General features: G+C 42.8%; 1 protein-coding gene across 1 annotated transcript in view; it reads left to right on the top strand.

The window, feature by feature from the left end:
* LOC135198711 (CD2 antigen cytoplasmic tail-binding protein 2 homolog) overlaps positions 1-21,148 on the top strand; it is a 73,649-nt gene that overhangs the window by 41,272 nt on the left and 11,229 nt on the right. Inside the window, exons 3-5 of the mRNA XM_064226562.1 lie at positions 351-517; positions 911-1,069; positions 11,448-11,636. Of these exons, the coding sequence (XP_064082632.1) occupies positions 351-517; positions 911-1,069; positions 11,448-11,636 (515 nt within the window). The remainder of the gene's footprint in view (positions 1-350; positions 518-910; positions 1,070-11,447; positions 11,637-21,148) is intronic.

Raw genomic sequence — 21,148 nt, 5'->3', positions numbered from 1 at the left:
TAATGAACTGGTGGATTTTGTAGCTGTATGTGAAAATTATATCAGTTTCCAAATAAATCAGTAATTTAAAATAACCAATGACTTAGGAAACTTAAGTTATAGGAACAGTAATCTAAAAGGCAAAATACATACTTGAGATCAGTGTTGGCACAACAAAAGCACTTGTTGATTTTATGTTCATTAGACAGTGCATTCCAGCATATATATATGTAAAGTGCCCCCCCTTTTTTAAATAGAAATATGTACATGTGTAAAATAATTATTTTTAAACTAGAAATTATATGCCTGTACACAAGTGAAATTATATTTTTAACAGAAACTGCAATTTATTGCTTGTTTTTCTGCTGCAGGTCAAGAAGATGGAACACTTGATTTTGAGGGTGAAACCCAGATTACGCCCTTTAACATGAAAGAAGAGTTGCAGGAAGGACACTTTGATGGTGATGGGTTTTATCATTTTAAAAAGGAATCCGATATGATAAAGGATGCTTGGTTAGAGGACATAGATTGGATTAAGGTATATTCATTTGAAGCACTTGCATTTACTTTGTGTTGTTTGTTTTATTTTTAATGTTAGGTTCATGTCATAGAAGTTATTGTATAAAACATTAATTGAACATCTTGTGATGGAAGGGGACCTGTTGGAAAATCAGGATACTGCTCACTTATTCTCTAGGTCAGGTTGTTGAAACTTTTTTTATGAAAAACCCTGTAATTAAGGAGAGTATTCTCGAGGTAAAACAACCAAGATTTTGAGCTTGCATGTCTTCTGGTGAGAAAGACTTATTTAATAAATGGGTTTGTCGAGTGAAAAGTTCTTATTTAATTAATGGGTTTATAGTGAAAAGTTCAAATTGTCGCAATCAGAAGAGTTAACTGTACTACTTACTCATCTTGAATGTTTTTTCAGGTCAAACAGCGTGAAGGTGATGAAAAAAAGTATGGCTCTGACATCGAGTCTGATTCTGAGAGCGAAATCTATGAAGAAAATGCTGATGGTAATATCATGCTCTACACAGAAATGCTTGAGTTTGTAAAAGAAGGAGAAACCATAGCAAAGGCATTAAAGGTGCGTTTTGATTATTTATATGCATTGTAGAAGTGCTTTGTATAGCAATTTAATTGAATTGTGGTTTCTGTACACCTTTTGTGATAGGACATATTCTTCAGCACAAACTGGGATAGTCATTGAAATTGTAACAAGGCAGTTAACTAGTGGTAAAAGGAGTTTAGTGGGGAATATCCCTTATCCACTTACCAACACTAGCCAGTTTTTTGTCAGATGTGTGTGTGCTTCCACATCTCTCCCTGTGTGATTTTTTGACTGGATGAGTAGCTTGCTACTCTTGTTGTTTTGCATTTGCCTTGGATTCATTTTTTCTTTCCTTACAGTATATTCTGTTAGAGTTTTATGTCACTTGGTGATGTCTTTCCTGTTGAATGGAGAAGAAATATGCAAGGAATGTGGGCATTCATGTGGCGGCTTCGTTTCCTCTTATTAGTAGACCCACGCAAGTATGACTTTTTGTAGGGGCAAAGATTATTCGATGTTTCCCCGCTTACTAATGAGAAGTGGTTTGCTATTTTGATGTATAGAGACATGTTTCCCAGCCTCTGATACTGCCAGACCCCTCCAGCTCTATTCCTCCATCCCAGATTTTTTAAACCCTTTTCATTTCATCTTATCAGGAAATGAGGAATTACCATATATACTTGTGTAATGCAATCTCATGTATCATGCAACCCCCAAATTTTCACCTTCAAAAAATTACAATAGGCTGACCTCTTTTCCTCCATCTCTGTATCTATCCCATCTTCTAGTTAAGTTAAATAAACTAAAAGAGAATGCTAAAAGTATCGTAGTAATGTTATACTTGTTGAGTAAATGCATACAGCCGTAAACAACCGAACGAGGAACATCTGATTTGTTATGAACAACTGAATCGGATAACAGCAGGTTTGCTTGCATTTCAACCATCGTACAATTGTAAAAAATGACCGTAATTATGTTGCAATTGATGTTGAGTAGAATAGAATTTATATTTTTATGCATTCAACTTACATGTCAGATATATACTTAGCTATAGACTCCGTTGTCCCCGATAGAAATTCGAATTTCGCGGCACACTCTACAGGTAGGTCAGGTGATCTACCGCCCCGCCGCTGGGTGGCGGGAATAGGAACTATTCCCGTTTTCTAAGACAGATTTTCTCTATCGGCCGTGACATCAACATTGTTGTTGTTACTCCTGATTTGATTTTCGTGTTTTTTCATCGCTATTGATCTTCTAAGCCGGTGGTTTTGGTGACGTATTGGATCTTTGGTTTGGCATACTCTTTTGTGGACTGTTATTTGGACTTGGTTTTTGGATTTTTCTCATAATGTCGGATTCTAGCTTTGCGGTTAGAAGACAGTGTGTAAATGAGGGATGCATGGTAAGGCTACCGAAAGCTTCGGTAGATCCTCACACAGTTTGTAAGGGGTGTAGAATGAATGAATGCTCAATATCTAACACCTGTGATGAATGTGTAGGTTTGAATGAGGAAGAATGGAAGAATTTAAATTCCTATTTAAGGAAATTGGATATGGATAGGGCTAGGAAGGCTTCCTCCAGAAGCGTAAGTAGGTCTCGTTCTAACGAGTCAATCAAATTAACAAATAACCTAACCCTAAACCTGTATCATCTTCCTCTTGTACTAAGACTGCAAATCCAGCAACAGAAATTGCAGATCTTAAAGCTGCACTGCAAAGAATGGAACGTCAAATGCTAACGTTACAAGGTAAGCACAGTGATAATGATTTAAGTGTCCCTAGTGCAGTGGAGGGTGTGTCTGATCGGCTTCATCTCGCTCCCAGGCCTAGACCTCTTCCAAGCTCACAGGCCCAGAGGAGAAGGAATGTCAAAAGCCTTACGGAGGTTATGGAGAATCCCCACCGATCAGGCGTCCCCTCGGCAGATTCTGTGATGATCCGAACTGCCAAGGATCGCTATCGAAAAAGCATCCTAAAACAGTGTTTTTCGTCTTCAGATTCTTCACCTAATGTAAGGGGCTGGAGCTCTGATGAACTGTCACTCCCCTTAAAAAGGAGTTGGAAGGCTCCAACTTTGAATTCAAGCCCTGAGCTTTTCTCCGATGGATCTCCATGCGAAAGGAAGAAAACCAAGTTAATTCCTAAACGCAAATCAGTCTCTCCTTCCTCTTCTAGACCTCCTTCACCTGCAGCGGGAAAGGAAAAAGAGAATGCTGCTGCAAAAATCTTACTAAATGTACCGGAGCAGCTCTCCACTTTAGTAGGAGTTTTTACGAAGGAGACTCCCAGAAGAAAGGACTCTCCTTCCGATAAAGAGACTAAAGGAAGGAAGGAAGGCTCTAACATAAAAGTTGCGGATTCTCCTCGGATGAGTATGAAGAATGCGCCAAAAGCGCCAGCCTGGCGCAATGCGCCAGATGCGCTAGAAGGTCCATATGAGCCAGAAGAGCCAGACGCGCCAGAAGCGTCAGATGCGCCAGCCGCTAGCCTGGCGCATTAAGCGCCACCCTGCCGAAGCGCCATGCCGAAGCGCCAGTCTGGCGCAATGAGCCACGAGCGCCAATCTGGCGCAATGCGCCACAAGCGCCAGCCGGGCGCAATGAGCCAGAAGCGCCATCCAGGCCCCAGAATGTACGGACTTCTTCCAAAAGACAGTTAAACCAGGAGGATTTTTCTAGCTTTCGGAAGGATAAGCCCTTACTTGACAGGGACTCTAGGTGCCGCACAGGCGGCCGTAGCCCTTGTCAGGATAGGGTTGGTTCCGTGGAAAGCGATAGGAGAGGACATCCTTCCTCTGACAGGAGAGAAAGATGTCGCACAGGCGGCTGTCGCTCTTGCCAGGAGAAGGATAAGGTCGTGTTGCAGGATCAACCTATCTCTTGTAAGGACGCAAGTTGCCGCACAGGCGGCCGTCGTTCTTGCAAGAGTGGGGCAGATGTTGCAAGAGACTCATCTCCTATTGAAAACAAACAATCCTCTTCGGAAATGGAATTGGATTTGGAAGAAGTTTCGGAGTCGGAAGATCATACGGCTCCAGGCTTGTCAGATTATAAGACGCTGGCAGCCCTCTTACTTCAAGAGTTTGGGGACTCATTAAGCCCTACTGCTCCTCCTTCTCCGAGGTCTTTGTTTACAAGCACTAAGGTCTCGAAGTCATCATCTTTCATTAAGATGAAACCAACCATTTTCATGAATAAGGCTCTTCGATTTGTAGGAAATTGGTTTAAATCCAAGGAGAAGGCGGGGAAGACCGTCTTTGCCTGCCCTCCTTCCAAACTTTCAGGAAAGAAGGGAATCTGGTACGAGACGGGCGAATCACTGGGTCTAGCTCTCCCTATCACTGCCGAAGCAGATTTTTTGAATCTGGTGGACTCTTCAAGGAGACAAGCCTTGTCATCGGCAAAGATCACATGGGGGACTTCTGAGATGGACCATCTCCTCAAGGGATTGTTTAATGTCTTAGAAGTCTTTAACTTCTTAGACTGGTCCCTTGGGGTGTTGGCCAAGAAGACTCAAGAGAAGGAATCTCTTAGCCCAGAAGTCCTTTATAGTGTACTGTCCTGCATGGACAAAGCGGTTCAAGATGGATCAGGAGAGGTGGCCTCGCTTTTTGGAACTGGAATTCTAAGAGAGAGTCTTGTTTAGTTCCTTTCTGACAAAAGCAGTTACTCCTATCCAGAGGTCATCTCTTCTTTATGCTCCTCTTTCGGACCAATTGTTTCCTGCACAACTAGAAAAGGCCACGCAAGATCTCTTGGCCCAATCTGCAAAGAAATCAAGGACCTCTGTTCCTGTAAAGAGAGAGACTCGTACTCCTCAACAGCCCTTTCGAGGGAGCTCCTCTTCCAGACCCTCCTTTAAGAAGAGAGGAATACAGAAGAGAGGTAGGTCTTCATTCAGACCTGTCAAGAATACAAAATGAGACTCCAGTCCTTCAAGCACCGGTAGGGGCCAGACTTCGGAAATTTTCCGAAGAATGGACTCTGAGAGAGGCAGAAAGATGGTCCCTTTCAGTGGTAACGAAGGGATATCTGATCCCCTCTCGAGACAGTCCTCCCTTAACAACGATCCCGAGGGAACTGTCAGCCCAATACAGGGACCCTGCCAAGAAAGAAGCATTATTGCAACTAGTAGAACAGATGTTGCAAAAGGAGGCTATCGAATTGGTTCGGGATCCGCATTCCTGAGGATTCTACAACCGTCTTTTTCTGGTTCCGAAATCCTCGGGAGGGTGGAGACCGGTCCTGGATGTGAGCGCATTGAACCGATTTGTAGAGAACACAAAGTTCTCTATGGAAACATCAAAATCGGTTCTTGCGGCTCTTCGTCCAGGAGATTGGATGGTCTCCTTAGATCTACAGGATGCTTACTTTCATGTTCCCCTGCATCCATCATCGAAGAAATATCTTCGATTCATGATGCAGGGAAAAGTATTCCAATTCAGAGCCCTATGCTTTGGCCTTTCTACGGCCCCTCAAGTCTTCACGAGACTAATGACGAATGTTGCGTGATGGCTATATCTAGAAGGGATAAATATATCCCTTTACCTAGACGATTGGCTAATAAGAGCAAAATCGGAACTTCAGTGCTTGAAGGACTTGGAGAAGACTTTAGAGTTGACAAAATCTCTGGGACTACTCGTGAACCTCGAGAAATCACAATTGATCCCCAGACAAACATAGTCTATCTGGGATACAGATGGATTCTCGGGGGTTTTCGGGTGTTTCCATCGCAAGAGAGAATTGCTCGAGGCTTAGAAAAAATCTCGAACTTCTTAGGGAAAGAACGGAACCTCGGCGAGGAATGGCTCAGTCTGCTGGCGGGACCCTTTCCTCGTTAGAGCAGTTTCATTTCCCTAGGAGATTAAATCTCAGACCTCTGCAGTTTTATCTCGGACAAATGTGGAGTCAAAAGACAGGAGACCTGTCAGACTGTTTTCCCATTCAACAGGGGATAAAGTCCAACCTGAAGTGGTGGTTAACCCCATTAATAAAGAACGAAGGGGTGTCCCTCTTGATTTGGAACCCTCACCGAGTGTTGTTTTCCGATGCCTCGGAAACAGGTTGGGGAGCAACACTGGGCCCAAAGGAAGTGGCAGGTACTTGGACCAAGGAACAGGCTACACTACACATCAATGTGAAGGAACTCCTGGCTATTCATCTAGGCCTGGAATACTTTGAAGCGGAAGTCAGAGGAGTGGTAGTTCAAGTCAATTCCGACAATACCACAGCTCTGGCTTACATACGGAATCAAGGGGCACTCACTCTTTCTCACTGTACGAAATAGCAAGAGATCTATTGACCTGGACAGAGGAACGGGGCATAATTCTGCGGACAAGGTTTGTTCAGGGTGTAAAAAACCTAAGGGCAGACAGGTTGAGCAGAAAGAACCAAGTACTCCCGACAGAGTGGATGCTCCACTCAGAAGTCTGCAGACAACTGTGGTCCCTCTGGGGAAGACCCCAGATTGACCTGTTTGCCACGTTCCTCTCCAGGAAGATAGACAACTTCTGCTCTCTAGAAGAAGATCCCAGAGCCACGGCGATCGATGCTTTCCTCATGGACTGGTCAGGCATAGACGCCTACGCCTTTCCCCCATTCAAATTGTGGCATCGGAGGGAACAAGATTAACTCTAATTGCTCCCTTCTGGCCTTCCCGAAACTGGTTCACATAGGTACTGGAATGGACGGTGGACTTCCCCAGATCTCTACCAAAAAGGACAGATCTGCTCAGACAACCCCACTTCAAGAGGTTCCACAAAAACATCCAAAGTCTCTCCCTGACTGCCTTTCGACTATCGAAAGACTGGTCAGAGCGAGAGGCTTTTCAAAGAAAGTTGCAACTGCAATTGCTAGAGCCCGCAGAGCCTCTACCTTGCGGGTCTACCAATCGAAGTGGGAAGTTTTCTGTAGATGGTGTAGGTCGAAGAAGCTGTCCTCTTCCAATACCTCTGTGACCGAAATCGCTGATTTTCTCCTCTTCTTAAGAGAAGAGTCGAAATTGGCTGTATCCACTATCAAGGGATATAAGAGCATGCTCTCAGCTGTTTTTAGAAACAAGGGACTGAATTTGGAAAATAATAAAGATCTTCATGATCTCATCAGGTCTTTCGAGACGTCTAAATTGAGATCTTCTATTCCCCCGAGTTGGAACCTTGACGTAGTCCTAAAATTCTTGATTTCGGACAGGTTCAAACCTCCAGATAAAATCTCATTCAGAGATCTTACTAGTACATGCATATTCCTGTTGGCCCTCGCAACTGCTAAGAGGATCAGTGAATTACATGCTTTGGACTCTCGGGTGGGTTTTAAAAAAGACTCGGCTGTTATTTCTTTCCAGGATCTATTCCTAGCAAAGAATGAAAACCCTTCTAAACCTTGGCTTAGAAGTTTTGAAGTCAAGGGACTCTCTTCTCTAGTAGGTAGAGAGTTGGATCGGTCCCTTTGCCCAGTCAGGACCTTGAAGTTCTATCTAAAAAAGAAGACACAGCTTCAGGGATGTCGACAAAGTCTTTGGTGTTCGGTAAGAAACCCCAAAAGACCTATGTCAAAGAACGCACTGGCGTTCTTTGTCAGAAATGTGATTACCGAAGCTCACAGGGATTGCCAAGAGAACTCTTTAAAGCTGCTGAGAGTAAAAGCTCACGAAGTCCGGGCTGTGGCAACTTCCCTTTCTTTCACTAAGAATTTGTCTATGAGAAACATTTTAGCAGCAACTTATTGGAGGTGCAATTCAGTATTTGCATCCCACTATTTAAAGGATGTTAGAGTAACATACGAAAAATGTTTTTCTCTTGGACCGTATGTATCAGCGGATACTATGCTGGGAAATGGAGCAGATGCTGATCCTTAATTTTGTTTTTGTGTTTTTAATTATTATTTGTAATATTGTTGTCGAGTTGTGGGTTGCTTGAAAGGATGTTCGGGGATGACTCCTTTCAATCGTAGTACTAACCCCAATTAGGATCAGGTGATCGGGATTAGTGTCGTGCTCTATGATCATGCCAATAGGCAAGGTGTTTTGTCATGTAAGTGGATAGGACCCCATTGACAAAGATCCTAAGGTTCTGTCGCGTAAGTGGGTAAGACCCCTGTAACAGACCATCAAGAACTCTTAGCATGAGGTCACTACCTCGCTGAGGCTCTTGAAGCGATACAGGCTCCTAGGCAGTAGCCATGAAGTCTTTCGCTAACACAGGTAGGAACCAAGGTTTTTTATTTTTATTACCTACAACATATGTTGTTTCTTGTCTATTCAGTAAACTAGCTGTCTCTTACCCTCCGCCAAAGTTGCCAATCAGCTAAGTATATATCTGACAGGTAAGTTGAATGCATAAAAATGTTATTGTCATGATACAATAAAGTTTTATGCATTAACTTACCTGGCAAGATATAAATACGGATTAATGGCCCACCCGGCCTCCCCTCAGGAGACAGGTGGAAGAGAAAATCTGTCTTAGAAAATGGGAATGGTTCCTATTCCCGCCACCCAGCGGCGGGGCGGTAGATCACCTGACCTACCTGTAGAGTGTGCCGCGAAATTCGAATTTCTATCGGGGACGACGGAGTCTATAGCTAAGTATATATCTGCCAGGTAAGTATGCATAAAACTTTATTGTATCATGACAATAACATATTTTTACATTACTATATCCTTATCACTGTGGAGAAAAGATTGTCAAGGAAATATACTGCTAAATTTAAGCTGTATGTTGTTGCTGAAGCTGAGAAAACCATGTTTATCTGCTAATGACTATTATCGTGCATCGGCAACATGAATGAAACTGCAAATTTCGGTACAGTACCATCAAACTTGACGTAAAATTTTAGAGAAACATATTTTAATCAAAATTATTGGGCATGAACGAACACATTTTACTGTTTTCACTCCGATAAATGATAAATATGTAAAGCTCATAGTATTATGATGAAATAAAGTGAAAATAGTGAACCTGTTTATTTTTTTATACGCAATAAACATTCCCCCGGTGCCATCTACCTACAAAAAAAATAACTTTCATCCACAATGAAACTTATTCAAGTCATATTTTGAGTTGAAAACACTTCGCATAACGTAAAATAACCTTGTCCCATATAAATAGAGTAGTATCTAGAGACTCATGTACGGTAACTAGAAACAAGAAAATTGCTCTGATTTGAGTTCAATACAGGAAAATAAATTTACTTTGTAATTGCCCTCAATAGGTTTCCAAACCAAAACATTGATTGCTATGTTTGCATTTTGTAATACAATAGTAATATGAAAACATACAATATTATTGGATACAGTGAAGTAAATCATAACTATTTTTAAAGACCCATGGAAAAGATGCATATTCGTTATGTTTGTAGTATTTTATGATACAATGCTATGTTAATATTGCATATGCTAATTTTATATCTCTTGTATGATGCGATCCCCCCCAAACTTAGCTTCAAAATTAGGTCCTCAAAAGTCGCATGATGCGCTAGTACATACAGTATCTTATGCTTGGTTTTAAACCCTTTTTTTTTTTTCAGCTTGTCAAGAAATGAGGAATTATCTTGTTTTTGGAAGTTATTGTCTTACAAGCTGTAACTTTTCTGTCTTCTGCAAGGAAGGGAATCTTTTGGTTGCAGTAGCTCTGCCAGAAGCTGAAACTCCGGTGGATGGATTAATTTACATTTCAGAGCGACATTTATTGTGGAAGACAAATGAGACATTCCAGAGAAAAAGAAATAATGTGTGGTACTTCTTGTTCTTAACTTCTCCCATGTCATTGTTATTCTTCTAGATAATCATTGTTGCCCTTCATGTCCTCTTCTTAGGAAGAAGATGAAAAAGGCAAAGTCTAAGGCCTTGTGGAAGTTCAGAAGAACTTTTCTTACATACTCGTTCTCGTTGCAGGTTAATGGACGTGCGAAATCAGCAACATGTAATTATCATCAGCAATAAGTCTTTGGTACCTGGTCTTTGATTTTCACCTTTCATGTAGTTGTTTATGTATATAATAATCATACATTAGGTGGGCTATTGCCTTCATGCATACCCACTTAGAAGAGAAGACTACTCCTCCATCCTTTAGGAACTAATCACATTTTATTTTTTCCAAGTACAGTAGATCCCGCATTCATGTTCTCGGCATTTGTGGACTCACGTATTTGCAGATTTCTCTGTGGACCATACCTATGCATTATTTGCAGGAAATTCACATATTCGCAGTTTTTTTCTGATATCCACAAATTCCTATTTTTTTCAGTTTCTTCAGAAAATGCACTCTTTGTGATAAAACTTAACAAAATCAGGTATAAACATTTTAAGTGGGTTTTTCTTGGGTCAACTAACAAAATAGCCAGTTTTAAGCTTTTTTTTTTTTTTTTTTTTTTTTTTTTTTTTTTTTTTTTTTTTTTTTTTTTTTTTTATAGGGGTTTCAACTATTCATGGGGTCTAGCTATTCTCGGGAGGAGTCTCGTAAGCATCCCCCACTAATACAAGGGGAACATTTTAGTTCGTATTTTTCCTAAATATACAAACTGGATCCTTATATCAAATCACCCGCTTTAACCACCCAGCTTTGTTCTCGAAATCAAAGTAAAAATTGCTTAGTGACATCAGGTGAGTGATGGTTGTTAACCCCCCACCCCTTCTCACCCCATAACCACCAGTTAGCTACACTTGTTAACTAGTTCAGCAACGATCTCCAGCTCAGTCTGAAGAATTTTCGTATCTGAAATCATATGATGCACTGGATTGGATACTATCATGGGATGATTTTACATTGTTTAAATATATGGTTGGAAAAAACAGTTTCCCCAATATGCCCTCTCCTACGAGTAGTACTTGCGTTGTTAAAAGCTTTCATAATACTCGGTAATGTAATGTATAGGATAACATTTTTTTTTGTCTCGATAAGAAAAATGAGTGTTAAAATCCCATTTTAAATTTACTTAAAGAGAAAGTATAACAGTGTTCCCAGTATAATTTTCAATGCTAAGCTCTTTTGCTCAATGTCAATACTTACAAACTTTATCCAGTCCTTGAGTTTCCCAGTATAATTTTCAATGCAAAGCTCTTTTGCTCAGTGACTAATAGTACTTACAAACTTTATCCAGTCCTTGTTTATTTGTTTGTTTGTATAGTGGTTATTCAGCAACGGGACCAACGGCTTTACGTGACTTCCAAACCACGTCAAGAGTGAACTTCTATCACCAGAAATACAATCTCTGACCCCACAATGGAATGCCTGAGAATTGAACTCGTAGCCACTGAGGTGCCAGGCAAAGACCATACCAACCACATCACTGACGTGCTCCAGTCCTTGAGTTTTTACTTTTATTTATAACCAAAGTATATTCCATTTAGATTTAGTGTACACTACTGCTAATTCTTTACATAAGGAAAGAATTTTCATTTTGATTTTCATCTTACATTTCCAGAGACTGGGTGGCAACAAAAAAATGTCCTCTGCACAGAAATGGAAGTTAAAAAAGATGGGAAGTTTGGAAAAAGAGAGTGAAGATCAGAATATGGCTGATTTTTTGAGACTCACAGAACTAGCAAACAAGATAATGGAAACTGGAAACATGGACATTTATCAAGAAACATATGAAATGATTAATTTTAAAGTAAGTCGGGTTTGACATTTGCTTTAAAATGAAGTTGAAATAGTTTATTTATTTGCAGATCCTTTTGGTGTGATTTTGAAGTGTCATTTTGTTCAGGGTGGGATGTAGCAAAGTTCTGATGGTAGTTGGTTTTAGTTAACTGGTTAATAAAATAACTGAAGTAGGGTAACGATTTATATCAGATAAATTTATTTCTTTCACATTCATTTATAAAATACAGTATTGTCTATAGAAAGTGGGCATCCCTGTGTGTTAGTTATAGTTCTAATATTACTAATTTGCATTTATATTTGTTAATAATTCTCGATTAATAATCATATTGATGTCTGATTAAGAGAGACAGATTTATTGATGTTATGCTGTCATATGGTGTCACTGAATAATAGAGATGTACTGTTCTGTGTCAGTTCTATACTGAATAGTCAAGAAACTGAATAGTCAAGAATTCATAAGATCTCTTAATAATACTAATAATGGTAAGGCTCATTGTTATAATTTGTTATTTATTAATAGTAATTTTTGTACATTCAACTTCCCCGGCAGATATATACTTAGCTATAGACTCCGTCGTCCCCGACAGAAATTCAAATTTCGCGGCACATGCTACAGGTAGGTCAGGTGATCTACCCTCCCGCCGCTGGGTGGCGGGACTAGGAACCATTCCCATTTTCTAATCAGATTTTCTCTGTCGCCGGTTCCAACACCATTGTTGGTTCCTCCTGACCTGATTTTCGTTTTTCGTTTGCCGTTGATCTTCTGGACTGTCTTTTGGTGAAGTATTGGATCATTGGCTTGGCATACGCTATTGTGGATTGTTTTTGGATTATGCTTTTGGATTTTTCTTATGATGTCAGACTCTGCTAATGTATATAGAGTGTATGTGAATGAGGGATGTAAGGTGAGGCTACCGAAGGGTTCAGTAGATCCTCTCACTGTATGCAAGAGGTGTCGGGAGAATGATTGTTCTTTAACTAACCCTTGTAAGGAATGTGAGTGTCTGAATGAGGAAGGATGGAATGCTCTATCTTCCTACTTGAGGAAGTTAGAGAAGGATAGAATTAGGAAGGCTTCTTCTAGAAGCACTAGTAGGTCTCGTTCTAACGAGCCAGTTGAGGAAAGTTTAGTTCCTTTACCTAATGTTGTGTTAGCATCCTCTCCTACGGTTTCAGCTCCCTCACCCTTCACCGAACCTATGGATTCGTCGGTGGAGATGGCTAACATGAAAGCCGCTTTACGAAGGATGGAGCTTCAAATGCTTGCTTGGCAAGGTAAGAGTGCTGTGTCTAGTGAGTGCAGTGTTCCCAGTGCAGTGGAGGGGGCGTCTGATCGGCTCTGCAACGCTCCCAGGTCTAGACCTCTTCCAAACTCCCAGGCCCAGTGGAGGAGGAATGTCAAAAACCGTAAGGGGGTTGTGGAGAATCCCCACCGGTCAGGCGTCCCTTCGGCAGGATCTGTTGTTACGACCCAGACTGACAGGGATTGCCACAGCAAAGGCATCCTTAAACTGCTTTTTGTCCTCTGATTCGGCTTCTCCTAAGCGCGGATGGAGTTTGGCTGAGGAGTCGCGCCCTCTGAAGAGGTCCTGGAAAGCTCCCAGCAGTATCTTGGACTCTAGCCCGGAGCGGTTCCCAGAGGAGTCACTGACGGACAGGAAGAGAGCCAGGAGAGCCCCTGTCAGCCCTGCTCCTAGTTCAGCGTCTCCTTCAGCTTCTAAACCTCTTTTGCCTTCTTTGGAAGCGGACCAAGAGAGTTCTACCTAGAGGATTCTGATCAATCTGCAAGAACAGATTTCGTCTTTGGTGGGCGCTCTGGTTAGAGTTCCTCCTCGCAGGAAGGACGTATCTCTTCCGGTTAAGAAGTCTAAGCGCCCTCTGCACAAGAGGAGCGTCTCTCGAGACAGGAGTTTGTCTCCAAGAAGCTCCAAGCGCCTCTCCTGGGTTAGGCGCTCTCTTCCTGACAAGCACGGTTCTCCTGACGTATGCGCCTCTCCTCGCAGCTGCTTTTCTCCTCGGGGAAGCAGCTCCCCTCGCAGGCGCGCTTCTCCTAGCAATAGCAAGCTCTCAATGCCGACCAGGCGCACAGCGCCTGATAAGTGCGCGGTATCATCCAGGCGCACAGCACCAGCCAGTCGCATGGCGCCATCCAGCCATGAAGCGCCAGCCAGGCGCGCGGCGCCAGACAAACACACGACGCCTACCAGGCGCTCTTCGCCTGCTAAGCGCTCTCCTTCATTCAGCTGCTCCTCTCCGCGTAGATACACCTCTCCTCGCAAGCGCTTCTCCCCTATCAAGCTTTCGATGCCAGCCAGGCACTCTTCGCCTGCTAAGCACTCTCCTTCCTTCAGCTGCACTTCTCCTTGCAGGCTTGCAGAGGAAGACTTCAAAGAAGTTTCGGAGGAGGAAGCTCTAGAGTAGCAGCTCTGTCCAACTACAACACTTTGGCGGCCCTGCTGGTCCAAGAATTCGGCGATTCTCTCAGCCCAGCTGCTCCTCCCTCTCCTCGGTCGCTGTTCTCCAGCACGAAGACAGCGAAGAGTTCCTCCTTCTTGAAGATGCGCCCGACCATTTTGATGAGGAAAGCTCTCCAATCGGTAGGGGATTGGTTCAATTCGGAAGAGGAGGCAGGGAAGACAGCTTTTTCTTGTCCTCCCTCCAAGCTCTCGGGAAGGAGAGGCATGTGGTATGAAACTGGAGAGCCGATGGGGTTGGGACTCCCATCTTCAGCTGAGGCGGATTTCTCTACCTTAGTAGATTCCGCAAGGAGGCATGCCCTTCCCATGGCCAAGACTAAATGGGGAATGACAGAGATGGACCATTTCCTCAAGGGACTCTTCCATGTACTGGAACTGTTTAACTTTTTGGATTGGTCCCTTGGGGCATTGGCCAAGAAAACTCTCGATCCAGAGTTTTTAGAACCTGAGGTTCTGAACAGCGTGTTGTCCTGCATGGATAAAGCTGTCAGGGACGGATCGGGAGAGTTAGGTTCTCTCTTCGGAGCAGGAGTCTTAAAGAAGAGAGCAGTGTTTAGCTCTTTTCTAATGAAATCAGTATCCCCGGTCCAGAGGGCTTCCTTACTTTACGCCCCTCTTTCCAACCAATTGTTCCCTTCCAAGTTGGTGAAGGATATTTCTCACTCCCTGACGGAGAAGGTGACTCAGTATCTGTTGGTGCAGTCTGCAAGGAAGGCGAGACCAGCTGCTTCCTCCGTCAGGAAGGAGAGTCGTCCCTCTCAAGCGCCCTTTCGAGGGGGCCCTTCTCTCAGAACCTCTTTCAGAGGAAAAGGACCAGAAAAGCGAGGTAGGTCCTCTTTCAGGCCCTTCAAGAGGGCTAAATAGGACTTGAGTCCTCCAGGCGTCAGTAGGTGCCAGACTTCTCAATTTCTCAGAAGCCTGGGCACAGAGAGGAGCGGACAACTGATCCCTCTCTATTTTGAGAAAGGGATATCTCATCCCCTTCAAGGAAAGGCCGCCCTTGACTTCGAAGCCAAGGAAACTCTCAGCAAGATACAAAGACCCTGTTCTGCGGCGAACCCTTCTTCTTATGGTGGATCAAATGCTGGAGAAGGAGGCCATAGAACCAGTTCAGGATCCCCACTCCCAAGGATTCTACAATCGCCTGTTCCTCGTGCCGAAAGCCTCGGGGGGGGTGGAGACCTGTTCTGGACGTAAGCGCCTTGAATCGCTTTGTGGAGAAAAGGAAGTTCTCCATGAAGACAACTTCTTCGGTTCTCGCTGCTCTTCGTCCGGGAGATTGGATGGTTTCCCTGGACCTCCAGGATGCGTACTTCCATGTACCGATTCATCTTGCCTCAAGGAAGTATCTGAGGTTCATGGTACAAGGGAAGATCTTCCAGTTCAGGGCTTTGTGCTTCGGCCTGTCGACGGCCCCACAAGTATTCACGGGGCTCATGAAAAATGTAGCCAGATGGTTACATATGAAGGGGGTGAGGATATCTCTGTATCTGGACGACTGGCTTATTCGAGCCAAGTCGGAAATTCGATGTCTGGAGGACTTACGTACGACCTTATTGATGACCCAGTCACTTGGACTACTCGTAAACCTCGAGAAGTCCCAGATGGTCCCCAGCCAGAACCTTGTTTATCTGGGGATTCGGATGTATTCTCTGGGTTTTTGTGCGTTAACATCCCCGGAAAGGCTTGAACGAGGTATGGAAAAAGTGATGGCCTTCTTAGAGAAAGAGCGAAGCTCCACGAGGGAATGGCTGAGTCTGCTGGGGACCCTTTCCTCGCTGGAACAGTTCTTCTCTCTAGGAAGGCTTCACTTGAGACCCCTGCAATTTTATCTGAAGAAGATGTGGGATCAGAAGGCAGGAGACTTGTCGGTAAAAGAGCAACTGAGTTGGTGGCTAACTCCACTCAGATTGAACAAAGGCTTGTCTCTTTCGAAGCCGAACCCGCACCTAGTGTTGTTCTCAGACGCGTCAGAGTCAGGGTGGGGAGCAACACTAGGGGCAAAGGAAGTGTCAGGCACCTGGAAGGGGGACCAGGTGAACTGGCACATCAATGTGAAAGAGCTGTATGCAATCTTTCTGGCTCTAAAGTGGTTCGAGTCAGAAGTCAGAGGCACGGTGGTCCAAGTCAATTCGGACAACACCACGGCTCTGGCTTACATCAGAAAACAAGGAGGGGCACATTCTTTCTCCCTGTGCGAGACACCAAGAACCCTGCTTCTCTGGGCGGAGGAGAGAGAGATTACGCTCCTAACCAGATTCGTTCAGGGAGAGAGGAATGTAAGAGCGGACCTGTTGAGCAGGAGAAACCAAGTTCTCCCAACAGAATGGACGCTCCATCAAGACATTTGTCAGAAGTTGTGGACACTTCGGGGCAGACCACATCTAGACCTGTTTGCCACTATCGAAACAAGAGGCTGGACAACTTTTGCTCCTCCATAGCAGACCCGAGAGCAATAGCAATAGACGCTCTCCTCTTAGACTGGTCAGGGATAGATGGTTACACGTTTCCCCCATTCAAGCTTGTGGGGGAAGTAATGAAAAAGTTCGTTTCCTCGGCAGGAACGAAACTTATCCTGATCGCTCCTTTTTGGCCCGCTCAAGAATGGTTCACAGAGGTACTGGAATGGACGGTGGACTTCCCCAGATCTCTTCGACTCAGGAGAGATCTGCTCAGACAGCCCCACTTCGAGAGGTTTCACAAAAACCTCCCCGCTCTCTGCCTGACTGCCTTCAGACTATTGAAAGGCTCGTCAGAGTGAGAGGCTTTTCACGAAAAGCTGCTAGCGTGATTGCCAGAGCCCGCAGGTCTTCAACCTTGCGGGTGTATCAATCGAAGTGGGAAGTCTTTCGGAGATGGTGCAGGTCGAAGAAGCTGTCCTCTTCCAATACCTATGTGACCATTATTGCTGACTTCCTTCTCTTCTTAAGAGAAGAATGTCATCTAGCAGTATCTACGATTAAGGGCTATCATAGCATGCTTTCCGCAGTGTTCAGAAACAGGGACCTGAAGATCGCGGAAGATAAAGATCTGCATGACCTCATCAGATCCTTTGGGACCTCTAAGAGAAAGTGCTCTCAACCTCCTAGCTGGAACTTGGATGTTGTTCTCAAGTTCTTGACTTCAAGCAAGTTCAAACCTCCTCATCAGGCTTCGTTCAGGGACCTGACTAGGAAGTCAATTTTTCTCGTGGCTCTCGCAACTGCGAAGAGAACTTGCGAGTTGCAAGCTCTGGACTCTAGAGTAGGGTTTAAAGGTGACTCAGCTATCTGTTCCTTTAAACCTCTATTCCTATCAAAAAATGAGAATCCCTCGAAACCCTGGCCTAGAAGTTTCGAGGTCAAAGGACTCTCACCTGTAGTAGGGAGAGAGATTGAAAGGTCCCTATGCCCTGTCAGGACCCTTAAATTTTACCTGCAAAGGAAGAAGAAACTTAAGGGCAGTCTTGAGAGTCTCTGGTGTGCGGTCAGGGACCCTAAAAGGCCCATCTCTAAGAATGCTCTGGCGTTCTTTTTGAGAAGCGTCATTACGGAGGCGTATGCGACGTGCAATGACGATCAGTTGCAGCAACTTAGAGTGAAGGCGCATGAAGTAAGGGCCATTGCGACCTCTCTGGCTTTCCAGAAGAACATGTCTCTGAAAGATATTCTGGCTGCCACTTACTGGAGATGCAACTCTGTGTTTGCATCTCACTACTTGAGAGACGTAAGGCTAACTTACGATAAGTGCTTCTCTCTGGTGCCCTACGTATCTTTGGATTCGGTGCTGGGACAGGGAGCTGATTCTAATCCTTGCTAGTTAGTTTAGTTTTAATTTGTGGTGGTGTGTTTTTACGGTTGTTTGAAAGAAGGTTTGGTGGTAACTTCTTTCAATCGTAGTTCTAACTTGGGTTAGATGGTCAGGTGGTCGGGATTGGTTTTGTGCTCCTTGATAGTGCCAGAGGCAAAGGCTTTGTCATGTAAGTGGGATAGCCCCCTTTGACAAAGATCCTAATAAGGTTCTGTTGCGTAAGTGGGTAAGCCCCCATTGACAGATCCACAAGAACTCTCAGTCATAGGTCACTGCCTCGCTGAGGCTCTTGAGGCAAAGCAGACTCATAGACAGTATCCATGAAGTCTTCTGCCAAATCAGGTAAGAACCAAGGTTTTTAACCTTCAACATGTGTTGTTTCCTGTTTATTTCAGTAATTTAAGCTGTCTCTTACCCTCCACCAAGGGTGCCAATCAGCTAAGTATATATCTGCCAGGGAAGTTGAATGTACAAAAATGATATTGTTATGTTACAATAAAGTTTTGTACATACTTACCTGGCAGATATATACGATTAATGGCCCGCCCAGCCTCCCCTCAGGAGACAGGTGGAAGAGAAAATCTGATTAGAAAACGGGAATGGTTCCGAGTCCCGCCACCCAGCGGCGGGAGGGTAGATCACCTGACCTACCCGTAGCGTGTGCCGCGAAATTTGAATTTCTGTCGGGGACGACGGAGTCTATAGCTAAGTATATATCTGCCAGGTAAGTACAGTAGTACTTCGAGATACGAAATTAATCTGTTCCGAGGCGCCTTTCGTATCATGAGTTTTTCGTATCTTGGACCACATTTTACATGTAAAATGGCTAATCCGTTCCAAGCCCTCCAAAAACACCCCAGTAAATTTCATAATAAAGCTAAATTGACCTATAAACAATGAAATACTACAACAATTTGGACCATTCAATCCTTAAATTAAGACTAAAAATGCAAAACCTGTAAATAAAGTGTATATTAGTGTACAATAAATATTATTACTGTAACGTAAAATGTGGAAGCTTACCTTTCGAGTGAGGCTATCTCCGAAAGTGGCGGCAGAGGAGGAGGACAAACATCAGATTCGTACACTTAACTTTACGAAACATAAAAAAATGTCAGAAAAACAAACTAAACTTTACAAAACACATTAACAAAACTGTAACACTTAACTTTACAAAAATCTTAAAATAAAATTTTTTATTTTTTTTTATTTTTACATTTCTTTTTACTTTTTTATACTTTACGTAATTTCAATTTCTTCACCACCGAATGGATGCCAGTCCGTTTACGGAATTTTTCGAACCACCCATGAGAAGCCTTGAACTCTGGGGTTGCCGTTGATGTCCCCTCTCCGCTGTCGTCTTCGGCTTGGGCAATCAAATCGCCGAAAATAGCGCTGGCCTTCTGGCAGATTGCCGTCTCAGTTATCGTATCGCCATCGATTTCTTTGTCCTCGATCCATACAAGAAGCAGCCTTTCCATTTCATTATGCACATGGCTCCTCTTGTTGGACAAAATAGTCACGCCCTTGGAAGGTGTAGCTGCTTTGATGGCTTCCTTCTGCTTAAGGATGGTGCCTATCGTCGACGGATTTCGGCCGTATTCCTTAGCGATCACACTCAACCGCAAGCCAGCTTCATACTTTTTTATTATCTCCATCTTTGTCTCCATAGAAAGCATTCTCTTCTTTCTGTGAACTTCAGCAACTTTCTTGGGACCCATGACTATATATGTACTGTAAGTAATTAACCCTCTTACGCCGACTGGACGTATTTTACGTCGACATTTTTTGTCTCCCGTGTGCCGACTGGACGTATTTTATGTTGACTTACAAAAGTTTTTTTTTAAATTTGCGGAAAAATACTTATAGGCCTACCAGCCTAAAACTTTTGAATCACGCGCCTTGGGGGATGCTGGGAGTTCACGGATCAAGGTGTTTTTTTGTTTACAATCGTTACGCAGGCGCGCAAGCGTGAATTTCTTTCTTGCCGCAATAAAAAGTATCTGTGACACATCTCGGAAATTATTTCGTCACTTTGACATAATTTTTGTACCATTGTAAATTAGCCGTTACATGAAGTATTATATATGAAAATGTGCGCATTTTTATGTAGAATACAACAATAAAATACTCATGATTGTAGCTTTTTTCAGTTTTGAGATATTTTCATAGAAATAACGATAATTGCCAAAATTTCAACCTTCGGTCAACTTTGACTCTACCGAAATGGTCGAAAAACGCAATTGTAAGCTAAAACGCTTATATTCTAGTAATATTCAATCATTTACCTTAATTTTGCAACTAATTAGAAGTCTCTAGCACAATATTTCGATTTTGGTGAATTTATGAAAAAACTTTTTCCTTACGTCCGCGCGGTAACTCTTCCGAAAAAAATCATACATGTGATTGTGGTAATATTTGCACCATTTTAAAATTAGCCGTTATATAAAGTTTTATATATGGAAATGTGCGCAATTTCATGCACAATACAACTAAAAACAACCCATGGTTGTAGCTTTTATCAGTTTTGAGATGATTTCATATAAATAACAATAATTGCCAAAATGTCAACCTTCGGTCAACTTTGACTAAATAACCGATTAATGGCCCCCTAGAAAAACGCAATTGTAAGCTAAAACGCTTATATTCTAGTAATATTCAAGCATTTACCCTTTAATTTTTTGACAACAAATTGTTGGAAGTCTCTAGCACAATATTTCGATTTATGGTGAATTTATGAAAAAAATAACATTTTCTTTACGTCCGCTCAGTAACTCTTCCGAAAAAATCATACGTGCGATTGTGGTAATGTTTGCACCATTTTAAATTAGCCGTTACATAAAGTTTTATATATGAAATTGTGTGCAATTTCATGTAGAATACAACAAAAAATAATTGAAGGTTGTAGCTTTTCTCATTTTTGAAATATTTGCATATAAATCACGATAAATAGAAAAAAAAAAACCCACGTTATTCGGTCAACTTTGACTCTACAGAAATGGTCAACAAAAAACGCAATTGTAAGCTAAAACTCTTACAGTCTTCTAGTAATATTCAGTCATTTATCTTCATTTTGAAACAAATTCGAAGTCTCTAGCAAAATATTTAGATTTATGGTGAATTTAAAAAAAAATCTTTGTTCCGACACGGCATACAAACCTTCGGTCCTTTTACAATAGGAAGGTACTAGCGGCAGCTGGATAGGTCGTAAGCTTTCGAACAAGGGGTTCGGTAGTTAACTGCTTGTCCGACA

This window comes from Macrobrachium nipponense, chromosome 22 (assembly GCF_015104395.2).
Source record: "Macrobrachium nipponense isolate FS-2020 chromosome 22, ASM1510439v2, whole genome shotgun sequence".
Lineage (NCBI taxonomy): Eukaryota > Metazoa > Arthropoda > Malacostraca > Decapoda > Palaemonidae > Macrobrachium > Macrobrachium nipponense.
This window is presented reverse-complemented; position numbering and strand designations above follow the sequence as displayed.